The 24682-nt window shown below is 34.7% G+C and overlaps 1 protein-coding gene across 6 annotated transcripts in view; it reads left to right on the plus strand.

The window, feature by feature from the left end:
- The window catches only part of Diaph3 (diaphanous related formin 3), a 501638-nt gene that overhangs the window by 156436 nt on the left and 320520 nt on the right, over positions 1-24682 (plus strand). For all 6 annotated transcript variants that reach the window (XM_087197467.1, XM_087197470.1, XM_087197468.1 and 3 more), the window contains 5 exons: positions 15273-15383; positions 15669-15787; positions 16588-16704; positions 20620-20738; positions 23657-23721. In XM_087197467.1, the coding sequence (XP_087053593.1) occupies positions 15273-15383; positions 15669-15787; positions 16588-16704; positions 20620-20738; positions 23657-23721 (531 nt within the window). The remainder of the gene's footprint in view (positions 1-15272; positions 15384-15668; positions 15788-16587; positions 16705-20619; positions 20739-23656; positions 23722-24682) is intronic.

Here is a 24682-nt window from a genome sequence, read left to right on the forward strand (position 1 = left end):
TCTGCTTTAAAAAAGTAGACATGTGGTTTTTATTGGTGTGATTATTGTTATGATCAAAACTGAGCATCTTTAAAAAAAGTATTGATCCTAATTCTCACTTTCAGTCTTTTAAAGTTCATTTGGCCTGGTTGTGACCTGGCCTTTGAGAGTTTTAAAAAAGGATCCTCTGGTGTTTCTAATGAGCAAAAGTGTGGAAACCAGTGTATTAATAGATATGAAGTAAATCTGTTTTATATGTAAAAGTTTTCATGCGTAAAAAGTTGCAGTTTTAAATTTGAACAACTCTATATACCTCGTCAGTTTATTGTTACTAGCTGTGATGAGAAAAGAAAAGCTGAATATTAAAATTTATAAATATTAAGTGAAAATGAAAAATTAACATGGGTGACAGGTAAAGAAAACTCAGATGGGCGAGGAACTGTGAAACTGATGAACATATGACACATCAGATGATAGCGTGAGTGGCTGATGAGGGGCCCTGTGGTTGGGTGTGTGTTTTTTTTTTTGGCAATAGGCATGATGGAAGATTTGAACATTAGTTTGCATTGGATGGGTCCTGTATCTAGAGGCTGTGGGAAGAGCCCCATTCACTCATTCTGAGCTTGTCAAAGGGCTACGGAGTTGGGGGCTCCTCTGTGTTTTCCATGTCTGACACCTGAGTTTCTTTCTGTGCCGGGATCTTTGAATTCATATACTATTACCATACCTTGCCTTTATTCCTACTACTTTCTTCCATCTCTTTTCTTTCTTTTTTTTGGTACTGGGGATCAAACTCAGGACCTTGCACTTGCGAGTCAGGTACGGTACCACTGAGCTAAATCCCCAGCCCTCTGTCTCTTTTCTTGTATCTCATTTTCTGACTCCTTTCTTTCTCTCCTTTATTTTCTGTCTCTTTTCTTCTCCCCTTTGTCTAGTGTGTCATTTGTCATCTGATGCTTTTATCATTTCTGTTTTCATTTGGTCCTAGGCTTCTCACCCAGCACAAGATTAAGGCATTAAGACTTGAAGAAATTTTAAAAATTCTATTTAAAAATTTGAAAGTTTTGAAGTTGTTTCATGTTTTTAAGTGTTATTTCGGTAGAATTTATATATCATATAACTTCCTAAAGTATTTTTATTGTTTTTTATTCAGATGTGTAAGCTTAATCACAGCTAAGTTTAGAATATTTTTATTGTTCTCAGTAGAAAACCCTCACCCTTAGCTGTAGCCCCACAATTCCTCTATTCTCTGTAAACCTAGCTCCCTACTCACCTACTTTCTGTTTTTGAACATTGGCACATTACAGACATTTCATATAAATACTATCTTCTAATATAACATATGGTTCTTTGTGACTGGCTTCTTTGATTTAGCATATATAAGCCAATTGAGGTACAGGGCTGGCTAGCAGTAACATTGTTCGTTGATAGATGTGGAAATCATGTGTTTGGTTCAATTCTTGAGAAACTTGTCAAGATTAGGGAATGATTATATTTGAAACTAATTGTCATAGGTGCAAGTAATTATATTGTCTGTTGTAATTAGTGGTATTGGTAAATTTTGATGTTTTATAAATATTATAATAAATTTTTGATACAGCTTTTAAAGCTCAGTTTTCATCAAGAAGTGCAGGGCCATGTTAGTATCGTTTAAATTCATTTTTTCTGAATTTCGTAGTAGTTTGATTATGATTATGGTAGAATCGACCATATTTTCCCTTTTATGATGTAGTAAGAAAATGAAAAATGCATACCTGAAATAATTTAAAGTTATACTCAGGCCTTAGAGAATCTTATTTTCAGGAAAGAAAGTATAAATACAAATATCAGACTTAAAATAAGTGTACATTATTTTCTTTCCTCAAATATATCAGATGAGGTTTTTCAGATATAAGCAACCCATCCATTCTAGGCTGTTTGAGCAGAAAGTGGTATTGAGTATCTTACAGAATTTTTGGTAGGCCTGGGCAATCTGTATGGACAACATACACTCCGGGGTGATGATGAAGAAGAAATGCTACCAGTCCCAGCAGCATTCTGATGAAAACACTGTTCCAAACATACCCGGGCCAGCACATGAGACACTAGGGACAGAGAGACCTTCTGCCACAGCTGTCCTAAGAGAAACTCTGTCAAAGTCCTGTCTTTATTATGTGTGACTGTCCCCTCTTGTTGACCAGATCTTCCCTAGAAGAGGGTTGGAGTACGTGTTGATGAACCAATCTGCAGTTTCTGCCACTGCACTTTTCTCTCTGTGTTTGGATTTCTTTTCTCTTTTTCTTTTCTTTTTTCTCTTGTCAGAGCCGTACTTTGCTAGGCTATAAAAAGCACTATTTAGTTTCCAAAGAGTTTGTTGAAACCCTTGCTGTTGGTCATAGAGCTGATTGAATTGTAGTGTATTTATTCAAGAAAGGTCAAAATGTGAGAATTCTAGAGATTTTTGGTGGATATTTGGCTTTTCTTTTCTACATTTGTCCTTTACCCTGCAGTGACCACACACTACATCTTTTTCCTCATCCAGTCCCCTTGGAATTATGCTTGGAAGTGTAAAGAACATGAAGGGCCTGGGGTTTTCCACTACTTTTAAGCTGACATGTCAGTCTACTACAGTTTTGTTGTTGCTGCCAACAGACATAAAATCCTATGGGCAAAACCAAAATGCCAGTGTGATGGTGTACTCCTGGAATCCCAGAACTCTGGGTGGTTTAGTCAAGATTATTGCAAGTTTGAGCCCAGCCTGAGTAACTTAGCAACTTAGCAAAGACCTTGCCTGGAAATAAAAAATAACGGGTTCGGAATGTAGCTCACTGTGGAGGCCTTGGGTTCAACCCCCAGTACCGCAAACAAAACAAAACAAGCCCTGCCCCTGACTTGTTCTTAGTTATAGCAGTAGCAGCCCAATTATTAGCTTTATATTAGCTCACATTCCCATAGCATGAAGCTGTGATGTGAAGTATGATGTGAAGAGGGCCAGTTGCGGTAGAGTGTTTTCAGGGTGTTAAATCTGACCCTGAGGATATAGACTTTATTTCATGGGCAGCAGTTACAGTGAATCCTTGACTTATGAACTCAATTCATTTATGAGGGCTGGTTGTAACTCAAATTGGTTGTAAGTCAAGACTATTTTTCTCTTAAAAAATATTGGGAATACCCGTAATATGTTCCAAACCTCCCAAAGCACCCCCTAACTAACCTTTTCATAATAAAAAAGGGTTGTTTAATGTGCATAATTTACCAGAAACATTAATAAATTTCCTAGTGTATTCACCAAAAAGTTATAAAATGTGCTTTGTTTACCAGAAACAACAATTTCCTACTGCACTCACTATTCAAGTTGACATCTTTGGCTTACACGAAGGGAGGATGAAATGGAAAGTGGTTATTGTTTAGAAGGAGAGTGCTCTTCCATAAGAACGTCAGGAATCTGGCTCCTTAGGAGAGTCTGTAGCCCACTAGGACCTGCTTCTGGTTCACTAGGTCTTAACTTTTTCAGAACTAAAAACTGCTCCAAGGTTGTCTGTTTCTGTCTTTTCTTTAACTATGTTCTGTAGCATGACATGACATTGTCATTAAGCAAGTGAATGCAACAATTGACTTTTTCTGTCTAGGTGGGTCTTCTGTGCAAATGTTTGTAGCTCTGTCCATTTTTTCAAGATTTCCTTTATTTCAGAAGGAGTTTGCTGCACTGGTTGTTGATAACTCCCCCTTCTCTTCAGAAGGCTCCTTACCTGCTATTCTTTGTTGCTTAACCAGAAGTTGCTGCGGTTCCTCTGTAGATAATTCCTCTGAGTGTTCCTCCACAGTTCGTCAACATCACCACTATCTTCCTGCAAGCCTGTGGACTCCTCTGTAGTGACACTGTCATCAACCACAGGGTCAATTGAAGGCTCAGGCTCCTCTACACAGCCTTCAAAGTCTCCCGTATAATTTTAGGCCACACTTTCTTCCAGGCAAATCTCCGTGTCCTTAGAGAGACCTTAGCCCAGGATTTCTCAATTAACCCTGCATAGGAAATGATGTTATAATGTTCCTTCCAGAACTCTTTAAGGGTTAGTTCTGTATCTGAGACCATCTGAAATCACTTTAGGAACAGTGCCTTGGCATATAGCTTCTTAAAGTTAGGTATAACCTGCTGGTCTATAGGCTGCAGTAGAGGAATTTTATTAGATGGGAGGAACTTGACTGAAAGGCATGGAAATTCTTTGGTCAGTTCTTCCAAATCTCACGGTTGAACAGGAGCATTGTCCATGATGAGGAGAGCCTTGAGTGGTAAACCTGTGTCCTCTAGATATTTAACAGTAGGACGAAAGCCTCCCTGATCCCCTCAAGAAAAAATACTCCTGTTACCCAGGCTTTTGCATTAGACATACTCTAGACCTCCAGCCTATTCTTCATGACTATGTTTTCTGGATATTCTAGGGGTCTCAGAGTGATAAACCAAGAGAAGCTTTATCTTGAGGTCACCACTTGCACTGTCACATAGCAATATGGTTAGCCTATCCTTCATCGGCTCGTGGCCTGACATTTTCTTCTCTTTCTGGGTACTGTGTGTTCTCCTGGACATTTTCTTCTAGAAAAGCCCAGTTTCATCACAGTTAAAAACTTGATGAGAGCAAAAGACATTCCTCTGAGTCATCATTTCAAAGTGGTATATATAATTTTCAGCAGCCCTTTTATCAGCACTGGCTGCTTCACCATGCCTAATTATGCTATGAACCCCAGTTCTCACTTTAAAATTGTGAAACCACCTCTTATTGGCAAAAAATGTTTCACCATTATCACTCATAGATGAATTATCTGAGATCTGCATTTGTAGCCCTAGGTTTTTCACGAATCATAGACTCAGGCTATAACCTGCCATCTGCCTTTCATTTATCCACACTAATTATAGCCTTTAAACCTCATCTAACACTGTTGATCATGACTTACTAATTTGAGTAACACCTTTAGCAACACTAGCTTCCATACGCAAATCTTTTCTCTGTAAGATTGTTGAGATGTTGGATTTCGATAAGCTGCACATTATTAGCTAGATCACTCACAAAGACACCACTCTCACATTTCTCCACAATTTCCTTCTTTTTGATTGTGATTGCTTTCTTTACCTTCCCTTCCTTTCTTCCCTTCTTTTTTTTTGGTACCGCGTATCGAACTCAGGACCTTGCGCTTGCGAGGCAGGCAGCAGAACCACTGAGCTAAATCCCTGGCCCTCTTACCTTCTTTTTTTAGCTTTTTTGGGGCCATTTTGATAGCTGTAATCGGAGTGATTATATAAAGCACTGACCGAAATCACATCCACAAACAGGCATCTGGATTCAGACTGATGCTTACCTATTCTTACATACGCTTTTCTGGCATTGTGAGTCTTTGTTTACACCCGCACAAGCGGCCAGCATTCAGGTCATAACTCAAGACTCTGGTCATAAGTTAAAACTAAAATTTGGATTGTAACCCAAATATGTGAGGCTGGTTGTAACTCGAGAGTCTACTGTACTCTGATTGATCTGATTGATATAGGACAGAGACAGACCTTCTAGAAACTGAGTGTCCAGTCTGCAACCCAAAACACTTACTTACTGCAAAGTGCCAACACTGCTATTAAACCTGAATGCTTGGCTGCTGGGGCAATGGTAGGGTGACTTGGCTCTCATGCTGACAGAGAGGGCTTTGGGTGCCTGCCATGGCACATGTGCCATAGGTTTGCCACCCATATAGGATATGATGACATGCATTTAAATTGCCTCGTCGAGTATTTAATGAAGGCTCCTGGTGTACTGGTCTTAAAACAGTAGAATGAGGCCAACCTGAAATACTGACCTCAGCATCTCTTCAGGTCTCAAATCCCATCAGCAAAACAGATCCCATAAACCAATAAACCATCAACATCAACCTTAGAATACTAGGTGACTTTCTCCTTAAATTTTCAATAGATTTTCCTGCTTGAGTGGATGTATTAATTCATATGCAGAATGGTATATTAGTAATTGTAGAGACTTCCTTTTGTTCAGCATGGAAGAGGTCTAGGGTAATTCTTTCATCCATAACAACTCTGGCCAATGAGTTGAAGCTGACCTGAATGCTGTCCAGGGCTGATGGAGGATTATTGATCATGTCGGATAAAATCAGGGCATATTTCCTAACCACCTTTTCTAATTGTGTGACTCCCAGTGTAGGGACAAGTGTCTGCATGATGCCCATAGTGTATCAGTGCTCCTTGCAGGAAGCTCCCTAGAATAACCAAGGGTAGACTGTGTTTGGAGTGATTGCCAAAGTTGTCAGAGCTGCCCGATATGCTGGTACTGTTTCCCTAAACACTTGAACATCTCTTCTGACCATCTGTTAAGGTACAAGTCAGAATATTTTTGGAGAGGAAAGATAATACCTGTTTTTTGCATGAGATGTACAAGGCTTGAAGGTGCTTGTGGTACTCTTGAAAATATTGTTTATTCTTGTTGGGACCCTTAAGTTGGTGCCTTTATTACTTAGAGGGCTATACTGGAAAGTAGGACTTTCAGCATGACCTTCCTACTGGCTGATAAACTTTATGGCTCTTAGCTCAGGAAAGAATTGATTCTAATCTTTCATTTTGGAAGGGCAGTCTGAAGACAGTACAATCCGTTCTTTTTGTTTGTGTCATTCAGCCACTCCACAGAAAGACTAACGTACAGTTATAGGAGTTGGAATGAGACAGATATCCGTGAATGGGGAAAGTTGTTCTGCAGGGGTGGTGCAGGAACTGGGGCTGTCTTCTGTTCTGACAAACTTCTTAGTAAAGTTCAGGTGATGGCAACCAAATGGCCAGAGCTCTCTGGTGGGAGATGGCCGATTGTGCTGTAGGAGAGGAACTTAGAGCTTATGGAACCTGAGTCTCTTAGAATGAAGCATGAATGTGCCCACCCTTTGCCAAAGGACGGCATTATCGGCATTATCTTTATTATCGTGGGGTGGGAGCTTGCCCACCCTTTGCTCAGTGGGTAGATACTGTCTCTGTCTTCCAACATTATTTACTATAAAAACATCTAGAATAAAACCCATTAGTGCCTCTACTTCAATGCAGTCATAAACCTAAGAGATCCAGGGACAATTGTCTTACAACAGAAAATAATCCATTAAGTCCTCCTAGTATCCTCTTAGTCTCCTCCTAGTGTCACCTTCTTGGTTGCTTATTCTTCTCTGATGATTTTAGAGTTGTTTCTGAAGTTCAGTGCATTTGGATGTAGACTGAATAGAGTAAAACCTTCACTAATTTTGGTTTATCTGGTGCAAGAATATCTTCCCTGCATTAGTTTGTAAAGAGAAAGCATGTTTTCTATAGTTTCTGAATCCAGAGAGGAGGAGGAGTTCTGTTACAGAGCAAATCTGAATAAGGGAAAATATAGGGAAGCTTGTTTCCCAGAGGGATGAAATTACCGTCTTTGATACTTTGATATGAATCTGTAGCATCTTTAGTTTCTGAACTTGCTCATTTAAAATATATTTAAATCCTTTTATTTTACTGCCTTCAGGTTTCTAAAACTTTGATTTAGTATACTTTGTAGATACAAATAATTTTCTGGCTGTATGTTGTGCTTCTGTGACCCTCTTACTATTTTGTAATGAGCATTCAGATCTTGGAATTTCTTTACACTAGTTGAAACATGTAGTCACTGTTCTCTTTAGTATTTTTGCAGTAAAGTGTACATGACATAAAATTTAGCATATAACTATTTTCAGTATATAATTAATTGACATTAAGTACATGCAAAGTTTTCTGCAACCATCATGTCTTATAAGACTTCTTAAGCTGTAATGATAGCATTAATGCAATCATGGGCAAGGGGTGGTAGATGATCAATATGTTTTTCTAAGATTTCTACAGTAGATATTTTTGTATTTTGGAATACATTTTCCAAAGAAGTAAAACCACCAACATAATTCAAGCCTTTGGAATCTCTGGCACTTTTTTACTAAAGGAAAACTGGTCTAAACCTTCTTAGCTATCTGGTGGGCACATGATTTTAACATACCTCATTATAGAGTATAAAAGTGCAGAGGTGCTCATGTATAAAGAACAACAAAGAAAAGTAAAAGTCTTCTATTAAATACTTAAAACATTTTTGAAATTTGATTAAGTTTCAATTGTAATATTTATGAACAAGAAATTGGAAAATGATGCTGTTGTTGAAACTTGCTTTATGGACTGAAGCTGTTAGTCTGGGTCCTCTGAGAAGCAAGAGGTTTGATTTGCAAGGGCCTACGGGAAATGCAGGTAAGGGACTCTGGAGAGAGAAAGCTGGAGAACTGTTCAATTCAATGGAGATCTGATCTGAAGTGAAAAGAGAGGGAAGGAAAGAAGGCAAGGGGAGGTGTCTCTGGCTGCCCTGCAGTTCTAGGAAAGTGTGGCAAGACCACTGGGAAATCCTTGATCCAAAGTCCTATATTTTTTGTCTCAGACTTGTACTGAACAAGTCTGTTTCAGTACACTTGCTGCATTCAGAAGGTAGCAGTTGGAGCTATGGTCAAAGATTGAGAGTTATATTCTTATGGCTGCTACAAAAGCAATTAAATCTTTTCTGAACTTGAAAGAAAAACTAAACAAAACCCTCCAAAACTCGTCAGTCTCTGGATTTCATTCATTTCAATTATAGAATAGATCTTAGAAAGTTTGTGTGGATCTTATTTTTCTATGTCTCAAAGTTGGAAAAGTAACCAGGGTTTTTATTTTGAGAACTTCCTCCATTATATAATTAGTTTAGGTTTATCAAAATATTAAAAACAGAAAAATCATTTTTTGACTTGTAATTGTTATGCATTGAAATCTACTATTGGGCAGTAACTAAGAAATAAAACATTGGGATTCATACTGAAACAAAATAGAGGTTAAATGCCTTTCTAGAGATCATTAAGTTTATTTTCTTTAGCTTTATTATGTTCCCCCCCACCACTTCGGTGTTCAAAACTTCCTTGTTATATTTTGTCCAAGATCACTTAAAGATTTTCATATAATGAGTAGCTATATCTTGATTTATTGTTTCTTTATGTGTATCTCCTTCAAATCACTGTTAACTAGTTATTTTCAATTTCAAATAAATTATTTTCACATGTAATGAAGGACAAAATGAAGGATACAGAGTATTAGTAGAGGATTTATTTTTAACAGTATTGTTGAGATATCCCAGAAGGATGTGGAGATGAATTTATTTTAATTCCCATCCGCTTTGATTAGTGTTCTTACTGTGGTTTGCATCAGTAGGATTAACTATGAATCAACTAAACTATCAAATATTAAAATAGATCAGTAAATAATATGCCGTTATGCTAACATTCATTAAAAACAAAATAATATTCCAATTTGAACTCATACTGTCATATGGAGTGCGTCTAAGGATAAAGTAGTGGTTTAAATTATATAGAATGTACTGCCAGTTTTGTCAGTCTACATAATACGTATCTTTGTTAATGTTATGATAGACCACTAGATAGTTAAACTTAACTAATATCTCAAAGACAATTGCTAAGTTTTTATAATTAACCAATTACTTATTCAGTGACTATTGTGCCCTGGGTTATACTAGCTGTTGGAATTACAAAGATGAATGAAATACACTCCTGCCCTGAAGAAGCTTATACTCAGGAATTTCAAGTTACTGAATATTTGATATGAAGATTGCAACACTAGCAGCTTCAACAAAATGCATAGGAAGGTATAAAAGAAATTAATGATGTCTCAGAGGAAGTGTCTGAATAAATATTTTAGAAAGATCCAAGTTTGTTCTTTGGTGTTCCTGTTCATGTGACTTATAGCTGCCTGAGTCTTGCAGTTTATTTTTCTGAGTCTGTAAGAGGGGCATATGCAGTTTTCAAGCTCTGACTTGATCTCTTACCATATCTATCATTTAAAGAACATTGAATTGGGAATGTACATAAAATTATAGAACTTTACATCTGTTGATATACTTTAGTGTTTCTGTGTTTGTCTACATTATGTAGTCAGTTTAGTTTTTACTATGAATTATGAATTAATGCATTTATATAGAATTTTTAAATCTTTAGAGTTCCTTTATTTATACTGGAGGCGAAATACTTCTCTGTAAGCGTCATTGACTCATCTTAACTTGATAATGTGAAATTTGATTGTGCAGAGAGACAGATGATTTCTGCTATGAGGCAGGGAAGATGAATAGCAGTCTAAACTGTATCTTCCAGGCCCAGATAATAATTATTCAAAGAGTCTGACAGAATTTTTATTTAAGTATTTTACTGGTACTTCTATTCAATCTGGATTTAGCCTCTGCAGCTAATATGTTTTTCCAGTGTAGTACAGGCATCATTTTACTTGTGAACACATTTACCTACATCCAGGATCAACATGATGACCCAAAAATGAACTTTTGCTCTTTGTTAGACTACCTTCTAAATTCCTTCAGCACAAACAAATAGAAGGCATCTACTCTGGCAGCATTTGCAAATATTGGGACAGGCCTTAAGGAGAGTTTTGGGCATCACCATGTTTAGAGTACCTTGAATTTTGTGTTTATTTATTTGTCTAAAATGGTCAGAAAACAAAGGTTAAACATAGCTGCAACACCCCCTCCCCCCAATACCTTTGTTGAGCCATGTAATGGACAGCAGTAAACTGTGTACTAGAGAGAATTTAGGTGATATAAATTCATATATGAGGACATTTTCTCACTTATCTTCAAGGTAGGAAGCTGCTTTGCTGGGGTTAAATGATAGAGATAGTGGCATGTTCTTCTGACTTGTTAACCTCCCTCTACTAATGATTTTTCTTTGATCATTTGCCTTGCTCTTAAGATTGCTGTTGACTGGGCCTATCCCATATATTGAGTATCGTTAAGCTTTTTGTTGATAGTTTATCTACTCTGTTGTCTCTTGTTAATCTTTACCTTCTAGTTTATGACATTGCTGACATTTATCCCACTATTTGTAATTACCTTTTTGGCTGTTCACTTTCCTGGTCTTAGGCTCTCTGGGACTTGCTGGTCTCAGTTCTTGTACTGCATCTGCAGTCTGCTGCTGCCCTTGAGGAAATCCTCAACTGTGCTAAATCCTAGACTGAACTCAAACTCACATACCCCTCCAGGTAGAAGTTATAGTGCTAAAGCTACCTTTTTTCAGGTGACAACCCTTTCTGGTAAATGGGATGAGAATAACCATGTGAATTTTTAATAAGTATTTGCTTTCCAAAACATGAGAATTTAGTCTTTACTCACTAACACCTAGAGATAAGTGGTTTTACATAGATTTGTTTAAACAAAGGGTCAGGGAGCAATATTTCTATTGTATGTAAAGATGTATTTGGATCAAAAAGGAGACTTCTTTTTGTGTGTTTGTTTTGGTACCGGGGATCAAACTCGGGTCCTTGTGCTTGCACAGCAGGTGGCGAAACCACTGAGCTAAATCCCTGGCCCAGGAGACTTCTTTTTGAAGAGGAGCCAAATTGAATTGCTTTCTTTTATTTACCAGTTGCATATATGAGAAGGCAAGTGTTTGGCTGCTTGAACAGTCTATTCTTTTGTAGAAACTGTTCTTGTTAAGTTACCAGAGTGTCTGTGTTGGCAAATGCAGTGGTAACTAATGGGTCTTTAACTTACTTGATGCTTTTGACACAGTTGATCAGTCTGTGTTGAGACTTTCTCTCTGCTTCTAGGACACTGCAATCTCTTTGATTTTTTTCCTAATGTATCTCTCAAATTGCTTTTTACTTTTAATTTGTTTCTCTAATAAATATATAAATTGAAACCTACAATTGAAACACTACAATCAATGTTCTCTTTTTTTTTTATACTTTCCCCTAATTGATTCCAGTAGAGAGCTTGGTTTTCACATACTAATGTTTTGGAGATCTCTAATTTGGACCAGGCTCACCTTAACGTTTTTTTTTTTTTTTTTTAATTTGGATCACTGTAGGTATTTCCAATGTCAGATCTCCAAACTGAAGTACTTGTCTTTCTTCTCCAGCCTCTTGTGATCTTTTCCATCTGAATATATGGCAGTTGGGTCTTTTGAACTGTCCAACCTCTAAACCTTGGAGCCAGTCTGTGTCCTCTCCTTTTTCTCACAGGAATTTCTGTCTTCATAACTGTATTTCTAGCACCAAGAGTAAAGTCTGATAGAGAGTAGATACCAATAAATAAAACGGAAAGAATGATTTGTGTAAGTTAATAAGTAGGTGAACTGGGTCCAATTCACAAAGATTAGAACCTTTAGTTAACTTAGGATTCTCCAAGGAGAGCAGAATTCCTTACTTTCTTACCCTTATCTACTCCAGAAGGGATGTAGCTTTTGTCTTGTTATTGTAACCACATATTCTACATTTTGAACGTCAAGAAGAATATGATAATTATTTTTTATGAAGGTCTTATTCTCATTTCCATTTTCTTGAGTTTCTATTAAAATACCCAGTTGACAACAGGTAGATGCTGAATAGCAATTTTTTAAAAAGAGAATGATTCATAATTTATCAGTCTCGATATTTTAAAAGCAGGATTTTTCTCGTTCTCCTCTAAAACGTGTTGTTCTTCTTGCATTTTGTACCTCATTAATCATATCATTTCCAGCTTTGAGTAACAAACATGAGGGACCTCTAGTTACCTCCTTTACCTTAACCCTTTGTTTCCACTTTATCGGTTTTCTTGTATTTTAAATGTTGGCCAAGCCCTCCTCACATGGTTCAACATATTTACTTTTACAATGGCTTCTGTTTTAAAATTAATTTTTATTAGCACGTGTTTGCAGTAGCTTCTTAACATGAACTTACTGTCTCTAGTATTGTCCTTCCTTTGCATAAAATCTTTTGTGATTTTCACTTTTCCCATTTGAATCTGAGTTTTATAGTTTGGCACACAAGGATGTACCCCATCTGGCCTCATTTCTTCTGACTCCTTTACCTGCTTGCTCTACCCTCTCGCAAGCTATTCATGAAATTTGAATTAATTGTAATCATGTGAAATGGCCCGTGTCTTTGAACATATTAATTCCTCTGTTGAAACATTTTTGTCTACTCCTTCATCAGACATTTTCCTGTTAATCCTTCAGTTAGTGCTTTTATTAAGCAGTCTTTGTCCTTATTTAGTATCTCTGATTCCCATTTTATGTCAGGCATATCTCTTGTAATACATAATATTTTTTTCACTTTACTTGTTTATCTTCATTTGGAAAGATACCCTATCCTGTTTATCTTTGCAGTTCTTGAGCCTTTTTTAGTGACTCTAAAGTTAATTGATATGTCATGAATTCTGGGTTGGCCCCTCTTTCTGCTATGCTACCTTAGTATGAAGCTGTGTGATGCCACAGCTCTATATATCTCTATATATGATATCAAAGGTCCATATATTAGAAGGAACTCTTATCTTCACTATATGATTTTTTTATTTCTAAGGAAAATCAATATGTTTTGGTACATATGTATATTCACAGATATATATTTGCATGATATAAGTCAATCAAAGAGTGGTTGTAGACCATGATAATGGCAAATTACCATTAGAATTGGGAAAGGATTTTATAAATTTAACCCAAAATTTATTATTTTAATTTACCTTCCTACTTTTCCTTTTATGGAGAATTGACCTTCTTATTTTTCCTGGAAATAATTTGGATTATCTCTTCTTTGTTCTTATACTTTTATGATATAATTAACTACAGTATTTGCATTCCAGTTAGGTGACATTTTATATTAAATTTTGTTGTTGTTGTTGTTGTTGTTTGTTTGTGTTTTTGATACAGAGTCTTGCTGTGTAGCCCAGGCTGGCTTCAAACTCATGGTGATCCTCTTGCCTCAGCCTCTCAAGTGCTGGGATTATAGGCATGTGCCACCACGCCTGGCTTATATTAATTTTTATGTTGTTTAATTTTGCTTCTTTCTTTGAGTTGTCTAATTTTCATTTTTCTAGAACCTGGTTGACGTATAACTGATTTACTTTCTTTGAATGTAGAGAAACACACAAACATATATATGTATGTGTGAATGTATTCACACACTTCAAGATCTTTTAAAATTATATGGTATTGCTGAAAAATATGTTGTTGATACTGAGTAATATCTGGAGAGGAAGTTAAACTTGACTTTTTGACACCAACTGGTTACAGCTGAGTGAATATGTACTGGAAAGGTAGATGGTTGAAGGTTTTGCTTTGTTTTAAAATTGTATTTCCCTTTCACCTCTCTGTCTCCTGGCACATTTCTCCCTCCTACTTTAAGCAATCTGAAGTTTTGACAGTTAGGGAAAGGTGCTCAGGTTTTAGTGCTTAGATATCAAATATAACAATTATTGTATATTTCAACCAGCAGGAACTGAGACCCCTGTTGTTGTCTTAATCCAAAACCAGCATTTTAAATTCATATAAACCTTGCCTTAAGGGATGAAGAAAAGACAATTTAGGGAACAGCATGAGGTTAAACATATTGATCAATAGTGTAGTAGTTCTTGCTAGACTTTGAGTAAGATGTAGACATAGAAAAATAGCATTATCAATAACAGCTGAGACTATTTTGCTTTTATAGACTCTCTTTTGCTTCTATTAGATGTTTTCTGATGGAGAAAGATACAGTTCAGCCAGAGAATAAAAAAAAATTGAAAAGTTGAAAGTTGGAGTGCCAAACCTGGACTGAAAAATTTCTTTTTAAAAAAAGTTCATGTGTTATGTATTATTTAGTGAGCTAAATTATATATTTTATATTAATAAAATAGCATATAACGATTTTGAAGTTTGACCAAACTGTAAGAAACTTTGTCTGGAAAATTAACTTCTTCCAGTTAATTATGTAATGCTTATTATATAGTTTTTGGTTATAACCAGATTAATCATTAACCAGATTTAGTATCTTGTTACCTTGAGGTCTTTGGGAATTTTGTTTTCTTTTGATGAGTGGAAGATTATTTTATTATTCTATATTAGATGTTATTCATCCAATAATATTTTTAGTTTTCAGCTAGGATATGTTTAGTTTCTATTGTATGTGTATAAATGGTATTATAGGACAAGACCTTAATTTTTGATTTTGAGTGAATTTCTTTGTAGAAAGATACAACTGGCTAATCTTGCTCCATCTGCCCTTCATCTCATTAACACTAAAATAATGAGAAATAAAAAATTCCACTGAAACTATATTTCTTCCACAATACATAATTGACTACAATATTTTACTTACAACTTAACGTATTAATAGGCTCTCCTGTAAGAGAAGATATTTGATTATACTTGGAACAAAACCTGCATTTAAAAAAATTGGTTACTTTTTCTTTAATGTTGGAAACCAAGTCTGTGTTTCACTGTGTAATCTTTTGTAGGTAGCTTGTATGCAGCTCATAAATGCCCTCGTTACATCTCCTGATGACTTGGACTTCAGGCTTCACATCAGAAATGAATTTATGCGAGGTGGATTGAAAGAGATATTGCCCGTAAGTGCCCTGTAGCCTCCTTATTAATTTTTAAATTAGAAGAGTACTTGAGTGGGGGAAATTTAGATAAATTTCCCTCAAGAATAATTTATCTGTGGGAAAAGGCTTGAGAATAAAAATCTAGTTTTGAAATATAGTTAAGATTTTAGTATTATTTAACACTTTAAATATTTGAATGCTATAAATCATGTTGAATGGCTGGTTTATTGTTTATATGTTATTCATTAATTTTTTTGATAATTAAAAACAAAATCATTCATCACAATTTCTATTTAATATCTCTAGTATTTAAAGCATATTAAGAATGATAGCCTGGATATCCAACTTAAAGTGTTTGATGAGCATAAGGAAGAAGATGTGATTGAGTTCTCGCATCGCTTTGAAGATATTAGAGCTGAAGTTGAATATCCTTTTGTTCTTTGGTTTAGTCAAAAAGTGTTTTTTGACTAAAAAATTAACTGTAAAATTTGACTACAAAATTATTGCTAAATCCAAAACAGTCAACCATTTCCTATAAATATTTACCAATTTCTCTTAAATAATGTGAAATTAAACCTTCATGTATCAGAAAAATGGGATTATTTTGGTAATGTATGGTTTTGTGAACATGCACATGTGTAAATAGATTTTGCAATTAACAAATGGCTGCTGTTCTACCAGCTTCTTATGTGTGTATATAATCTATTCTTTTTATATTTGGCACCTCCCCTGCCATCCAGTGCTTTTCAGTGTTAGGAATCTGGTAGCCTCGGCCCAGTGACTGCTCTTTGCTTGCTCATGTGGTCAGGGTCCTGTAGGCCACATGTTAATTCTGTGGGGCTGCAGATGTCTGTGGTCTTCACTAGGGCCCATCTCTAAGTGAGTGCTTCTCCCTGAGAGGTGATTCCATTGGTCAGAGCACACTTGGAGCTCAACACAATGTTCACCATTAGCTGGCCGTGGCCCTTGGACCCCCCCTCCCCCGGCAGCATTTTCAGTTTGGAGAGACAGATTGAATGGAGTTGATTATAATGGAGAAGCCAGAAAGAGTCAGGTCAGGTTGTCATTTTCAGAGCTTTCCCTGCCCTCAACCTTAATACCTGTATTAGGGTAAGATACACAGGTTTTCACAGCCTTACAGAGCAGATTCTGTGTTGTACCATATTACTATAGTTTTGGGGGGCTTGGAGTATTCAAAAATTTGTGTGTTCTTTAATCAACTTACGGAAGCATCTGATGTTTATAATATGGTGTGGAACACAGTAAAAGAAACAAGAGCAGAAGGATATTTTGTTTCTATACTTCAGCATCTTTTGCTTATTCGAAATGATTATTTTATAAGGTAAGAAGAACTTATATCTGATGTTTTCTTTCACTAGTAAAATATCTATTAATTGTAAAATTCGTTTGCTGTTTTATTTAGATAAACAAGTAATTTTTGTTTCTATCATACTATTGATTTATAAAATGTGTGGTTTCCTCTGGGCATACATTTAGTGATATACGATGGTTAAAATAATAATGCTGTTAACTTTTTAGGCTTCAGTGGATTCTTGGTTACAACCTTTCATCTGAATAAAAATGCAAATTAGCAACAAATTACTAGTTTGTCTTATGATGTATAATACTTTTTGGTTATTCCTAAGGCAGTAGGAATGATGTTAAGTTTTCTTTTACATGAAGCCCACCAGATAGTACTTTTATTGCTGTTTAAGTAGCTAGAAAGTACCCTAATAATATAGGCATATTTAAAGCTTGTAACGAGTTAGAAAAACTATATAGCTTTTTAAGTTTGATGGTATCCTAGCCATCTGAGCTTATCCAATTCTTTATGCTTTCTGTACTTCACCTACATCATAACACACTTAAATGTATATTATGAGCACTGAACTTAATGTGTTGCTCTGAAGATTAAATGTGGTAACATGAGTAAAACTAAGAGCCAAGTGCCTGGCACATGGTGTATGCTCAGTAAAAGTTCTCTATGTCTTCTTTCCACTTTTATTACTGTCTTACGAGGGAAACTAAGATCTTTGAATACAAAGTCATTTTTGGAGAGGCACAAATTGAACTTTGATGAAATTTCATTGTCAAATTGTGGGTAGCTGTCTTTCCCTAACTAATCCATGTGGAAGAGTTAGAACAGCCTCATTCGGGCTGGGCCCTCTGAGTGAAGTCAGAGGGTGGAGCACGAGTGTTTTCATGGACCTGTAACAGGAGAATGAGCCAGAATGTTGACACTTCAGATTCTTCAGAATGAGTAGAGCTCATGGGTAAAACTTATCTTGTAGCTAAAATCTCATCAGTATCTTAAATTATGAGTTAAGTAACTTGTTTTGAAGTTTAATTTGCTGTTTTCTGAGAGTTTATGATGAGATAACTTAAATATTGAAACACTTTGTAAATGTTGGATACAAAATACTTATTAAATAAGATTTTTAAATTACTGGTGCCCTGCTAATTGTAATGCTACATTCCTACTCCACTTAAAAATAAAATTGAAACTTCTGTCTATTCATTCTAAAGTAACCTCATCCAGTTTTGATGCATGTACATATTGTGCTGTCAAACTCTGGTAATTTGATGCTGTTTGAGTTCCCATAAATTCAAGGCTGTTGTTTGTGTTCAGGGGTTTGAATGTGATAGAGTTACAGGGCCTGTGTCTCCCTTACGATTTCTAATCCCTGTGTCTGAGCTCCAAGAGGGCTTGATGCTTTGTCTGCCTTTAGAACAGATAAAAATGTGTAGGGGATTCTGTGGTGATCCTTCCTTTTAGCTGAAGACATAAGAATTCAAGCCCAAGAAAATCATTTTTCCTCCTATTTTGTTATTTATTTATTCTTTTAAAAAGATTATGTGTTTATTATAAGATTGTGTCACCATTGTGGTCATTTACATATTTTTGTCATATATTCATCTTTAAAATATTTTACTTATTTAGCTTTTTATTTATATACAGTATACCTTAAATTTTATTGGTATACAGTTCTAGGGAGGTTGTTCTTTTGGTTTTAACTTCATTTTTTGGTTTCATCTACTGAATTTTCAGATCTTATTAGATCTAAATAATTTTTAAAATAACATTTTAAATGATTTTTTTGATATGAACAAATATAACTTTTCTTTTTTTCTAATAGATTAAAATGACAGAATGCAAAATGTTCTGGTTTTTAAAAATTAAGAGATGTAAAAATTAGAATCTTATAAAATTTCTCACCTTAGGGATAGAAAGAAATTTTACTAAAACGTAACTCCATTGGAGAAGGTACATAAATGTAGTCCGTGTTTCTGAGCGGAAAAATCAAAGTGCAATAAGTTAATTGGAAGATGAAATCAGATTCAGTTCAGTACCAAAGAACTAATGACTTACTAGGTGTAAAATACCATGCTAGTTGAATGTACATGGAAGATAATTCTGATATTTGTTAAAAATACCACAGATAACATGAATATGATTTCATAGTATTCTCCAACAAAAATGGAATTTTATCAGTGAAATAATGTGGCTATTTATGTTCATTCCTTAATTAAGTTTCTCATGTAGTCCTCTGATGAATTCATTGAAATAGCTCCTAGAGGTTATGTTATAGATACGCATTCCTGGAATCTGGAAACACATTATTCTTTGTTATTTTTGCCTGCTGAAGGACATTTGCATAAACTTTAGCTCTATTATAAAGGAAGTCATCACTGGGCATTATAGTACTGAGAAAAATTTTACTAATATGATTTTTTTTTGTTAAATTCTTTTATTGGTACGTTTTAGGTATACAACACAATTACATTTCTCATTGGGAATTATACCTTTACATGATGCATCTTGGTTCTTATTTTTTCCCCATTCCTAGCCCTCCCTTCATGTCCTCCACCCTTCCCTATTTACAAAGACTTTATTTCCATTTTTTCCATTTCTCATCATTTTTCCTTTCCCTTCTTTCCTTTCGCCTGCCCCTCCCACTACCCCTACCCCTTTGGACCTTTTCTTCCTATTTTACATTATCGATTATTCATTCTAATCATTGGTACATTTTAGGTATACAATATAATGACATTCATCATTGGAAATTTGCACCTTTACATAATCTCTCTTGTTTCTTATTTTTCACCCTAACCCAGCCCTCCTTTCAACCCCTCCATTCCTCCCTATTTACAAAGATTTTGTTCCTATTTTTCCATTTTCTCATATTAATCTCATTCCCTTCTGTCCTTTCCCCTAGCCCTCCCACTTCCTTCCCCTTTGCCCCTTTTCTTCCTATTTCACATTACCTATTATACATTTTAGTCCTTATTTACACTTTCAGTTTCTCACACCAGAGAAACTCTTCCGTATTTATACATGTGTGTCCTATTTATTTCACTTAAGAGTATCGCCTCAATGTGCATCCATTTAGCTATGAATGTCTCTAATTTCTCATTTTTTATGGCTGAGTAGTACTCCATTTTAAAAAAAAAACCACATTTTCTTTATCCAGTCTCCAGTTGATGGGCATTTGGGCTGTTTCCAAGTTTTAGCTATCACAAACTGCTGCTGTGAACATGGGTGCACATATATCACTGTGGTATGATTCTTTTAATTCTTTGGGGAAGATTGCCAAGAGTAGAATAGCAGGGTCAAATGGGACTTCCAGTCCTAGTTCTTTGAGGTATCTCCATACTGATTTCCACAGTGATTGCACCAGTCTACACTCCCACCAGCAGTGGAGTAGGGTTCCTCTTTCCCCACAGCCCCGCCAGCATTTGTTATTGGTTGATTTCACAATAGCAGCCATTCTTTCTGGAGTGAAGTGGAATCTCAGCGTTGTTTTCATTTGCATCTCTCGAATGACCAGTGATATTGAACAGTTTTTCATGTATTTACTAATATGATTTTTTAAAGTAACAAACTGAAGTTTTTTTGTATTAATAAAATGAATTTATGGTAGCTATTTCAGTGTGGTACAGTGCAAAGTTGACAACAGTTTCTAAGGAACACTCTGGAGGATCTATCACTTTATCTTAATGTTTTTTTACTGTGGACAAATTATAAGAAAATCATAGTTTATTTCCTAAAAGATTTTTAAAAATATGTTTGAAATTGTTCAAAGGAAAGTGATAACAATTTTATTTACTCTCCCATGTTAAGTGTGTTATGTTATTTGTTAAAACTATAAAATAGTAAATTATGGAACTTGAAATCAAGTGTACCAAAAAAATTACATTTTTTGATATAGTTACATTAATGAATTTAGTGCATGCTGACTCTTTCCTTTGATCTTAGACAACAGTACTTCAAATTAATTGACGAGTGTGTATCCCAGATTGTGTTGCATAGAGATGGAATGGATCCCGACTTTACATATCGAAAAAGACTAGATTTAGATTTAAGTAAATTTGTAGGTGAGTATTTTTCTATTATTTAAATAGAAATATCTTATTTCATGACCTAGTTCTCGGGTATTGCTTCTCAAAGTGTAGCCTATGCAATTTTTGAGAGTCCTTAGGACTCTCAGGTGATACTAATAGTCAAAACTATTTTCATATACTACTAAGGCATTATATGCCTTTTTATTTGTGTTAATATCTTGCACTGGTGTTATAAAACAATGGTGGGTAAACTGTTGGCACCTTGCTATGAATCAGGTTAGAGGCACTAACTCTAATAATAGACTTTATGTTCTTTGCACTCAGTAGAAGAAAACAATAATAAAAGAGGTGGGGATATACCTCAGTGGCCTAGTGTTTGCTTAGCAGCCCTAGGTTCAATGTTCAATTCCTAGTACTGCAAAAGCAAACAAACCATCCCCCTCCCCAAACAAGCAAATAGAACACCTGTTGATTTTTTTTTTTTTTTTACCTAAAAATTTCCTGGAAGTTCTAAGAATAATTTTATTGCATATTGATTCTTGAGTACATCTTTTTAATATTCTGTTAACAAATGGGATATACATATAAAGATATCTGTCTACTAAAGTATGATTTTAAAAAGTTCTATAATTTAATTATGAGCAGAATCCTTCCAACCCCATTTTCAATGACTCTCATTCAGGCCAGGGATTTAGCTCAGTGGTTCCGCCACCTGCCTCACAAGCGCAGGGACCTGAGTTCGATCCCTGGTACCAAAATAAACAAACAAACAAACAAACCAACCAACCAACCAGAAAGACTGTCATTCAACATAAGTGTTTGATACCCACTTTAAAAAATGAAATGAATTAAACTTACATTTCAAAGAAAATGACTGACAGAATTTGTTGCCAATTAGAAAATTTGAGATTAAAAGCTTAAATTAAAACTTAGAAGTGAAAAATTTGAATTTTGAAAACTTCTGTTTACTGTGCCAGTCTGACAGCTTCTCAGTACTAAGAAATTTACTGATAAGGTCAGTGGGGAATATTGCACTATATGGTTATTCTGATGCTGTTTAAAGAGATGTGTCTGGAAGAGGAACAGGACTCAGCAAAGAGTTTTTTCAAAGAATCAGTGGTGATACAGATTCAGCATAGGCAAAAGATAAATAAGTGCAACAGTGATCAGTGATTTTAAAGCAACAGACTTCACCACTGATATATGTGATTCCCTATGTAACTATTTAAGAAGTTCCATTTGTCAAATTTGGTGTAACATCTAAGAAGAAAACCCACAATGCTCTGACAAGGCTATTAAAACACATCTCCTCCTTTCAACAGTGTATCTGTACAAGGTTGTTCTTGTAAGCCCAGAAAGAAGAATGAAATGAACAGAAGGAAAAAAAAACTGGGTAGTATTAGTTATAGTGATAATGAAAATGCTGTTTTCTGTATAAAGAGAAAATTTAAAGCTTCTAAGAAGCAGGAGGGGAACACAAATTAAGAAAAAAACATGCTCTAAATATGTGGCAAACTAAAATGTGGAATGACTTCAGATATTGTTTGAAAAATTTTACCTGAACATTAGGAACTTTTCAAAAATAGCTATGGTGTTTTTTAATTAAACCTTTGTGAAGAAAATATAATCTTTGAATAATGCTTGACTATGTAAGTGAAACATTTTAACATAGCTTTAATAAATTAATTGTACTTATTAATTTTAAATGCTTAGAATAAACACATAGACTTAAATACAGGAGAAAATGTATTTGTATGAATAGATAAAGAAAAGATGATGTTAGGCAGTAGATGAGAAAAGTATTGGAAAGCATAGAGAATAGATAACTTGATATAGGGGGAATCAAGAGATACTGTCTGTATAACAAGATCAGAGGATTAAATACTTAATTCTATGGAGCCAGCCAGATTTACTAAGTAAATGTAAAAAGCAAAATTGGGTTTACAAAGGGAAAACTATCTTCATCTTTTATAATGAGTTACCTATAATGTTTTAAATAAATCAAGAAATAACAATATGTATATATTTTAATTAAGAAGCTATCCAGAAATATAATCTAATATAGACAGATATAAGAGGATGCATTTAGGAAGTGGAGCAGATATTTGGGTGCAGTGATTTGTTGACTATTAGTTTCATTAAAAAGAGGGATAAAATATATCATGATAAGTTTATATGAATCATTTTTTGGACATAGTATTCCATGATATGGAGATATATATATATATATATATATATATATATATATATATATATATCATAACTTACTTGATGAGCTTTTAGGTTATTTCCAGTGCTCTCTCTTTATTTTTATTTTTTTGCTAAAATAAACAATATTTTAATGAGTATTCTTGCCCAAGGGCAAAGTACTAGAAAATAGAATTGAATGAAGGAAAATGTGTGTTTAAATTTTTAGTGAGTGTTGCCTAGTTCTTTATAGGCAATTTTCCCAACTTTTATTAGTGTATAGGTGAGTTGATTTCTCTGTATCAACTCTGGTACTTGACATTATGGATCATTTAATCTTTGCTAAGATTTCTCATTTAAAATTTTGTTTTTTCATATTATTGGGGAGCAACAAATATTTTAGCAGTCATTACTGTCTTTTACCCTAATTTTATGTTTATTAGTGTGGCTTGTATTGGCTATCATCTTTTCTTCTTCCTTCAGAATATTCATGGAATGCTAATAGAAACCTTTGAAGTGTTGTGTTACAGTTGAACTCTGCTGTTGCTTGGCAAAAGTTTAAAATTGTAGTTGGGTTAATCTTTATGTTTTCTGCTTTTTTTGGGTACTGTGCTTTAAAAAATCCTTCTTTGTTCTAATATTGTAATATTTTTCTCTTTTGTTTACATTATCAGTGGCAATGTATTTCTAATTCTTTGTATACTTTTTAAAATTGTAAACTGTTAAAGTCATAATGAATAAAATTTCTGTCATTGCAATTTTAGATGTTTGCATAGATCAAGCAAAACTAGAAGAGTCTGAAGAAAAAGCATCAGAACTTCATAAGAAAGTAAGTAACTTGGACTAACTTAGCAAGACTGTGTGGGAAACCACCACAGACATGATTGGGCTCAGAGACGGACTTGTTGCTTACTTTAGTCATGTGCGCAAATGCCCTTCTCCAAGGGAACTTGTAGACCATTGTATGATTTAAAAGTCTTAATTCTCCCTCTCACTTTTCTCATATTTTTCTCCTATTTATTATCATCTGATATGTTACATAATTTGTGTAATTTGTATATGTATATATGAGGATATTAGGTATCTCTCGCTCTAGAGTAAACTTATTTTTTTGTTTTATATCTATGCACCAGGAACAATTCCTCACTTTGTGTAAGAACCATAAAACATTGTTTTTCAATGTGTGAGTGATTAATTGAACAAAATATATATAATCAAAATTAAGACTAGAGTAATTCTCAAGAAATCGTAATTTACAACCATAAAATTGAAATTGTATGTAAAATTTTGAGAAAGATTAATTTGCCTTTTATTTTGATTATAGTTACTTCATTATTTTTTTATCAAACTATATAAAGTTGCCTTCATAGGTCAAACATTATCAGATATTACTAGCTTCTTTGTTTCAACCTAGTAATATTTCTGACTATACAACCATTCCTTACTTTTCTTTAAAGTAATGTTTTGATCATTTATCTGTAGTTTAGCATGCACATATTAGATGTTTTTGTTGGTGGAAGTTTTCACATTTCAGTGAAATGTCATTCTGATTGGAATTTTTAAGCCTGGCTTCTCATATTGGTGGAATAATAATAATCACCACCACTGTTACTATTGCCAACACAACCAACTGACAATGAATATTCACGAAGTGAATTTTTACTCTGTGTTAGGCACCATCCCAAGGACTGTACATTGTGCATGTTGTAGCTCCTAAATGTATCTTGAGAGAACTGTCCTTTTATTAAAATTTTATTTTATTGATACATTTTGGGTATACAATATAATGA

The sequence above is a fragment of the Heterocephalus glaber genome, unplaced genomic scaffold (genome assembly GCF_053883595.1).
Source record: "Heterocephalus glaber isolate CG9 unplaced genomic scaffold, H.glaber_assembly_v1.0 deba00001666, whole genome shotgun sequence".
In the NCBI taxonomy this organism is placed as follows: domain Eukaryota; kingdom Metazoa; phylum Chordata; class Mammalia; order Rodentia; family Bathyergidae; genus Heterocephalus; species Heterocephalus glaber.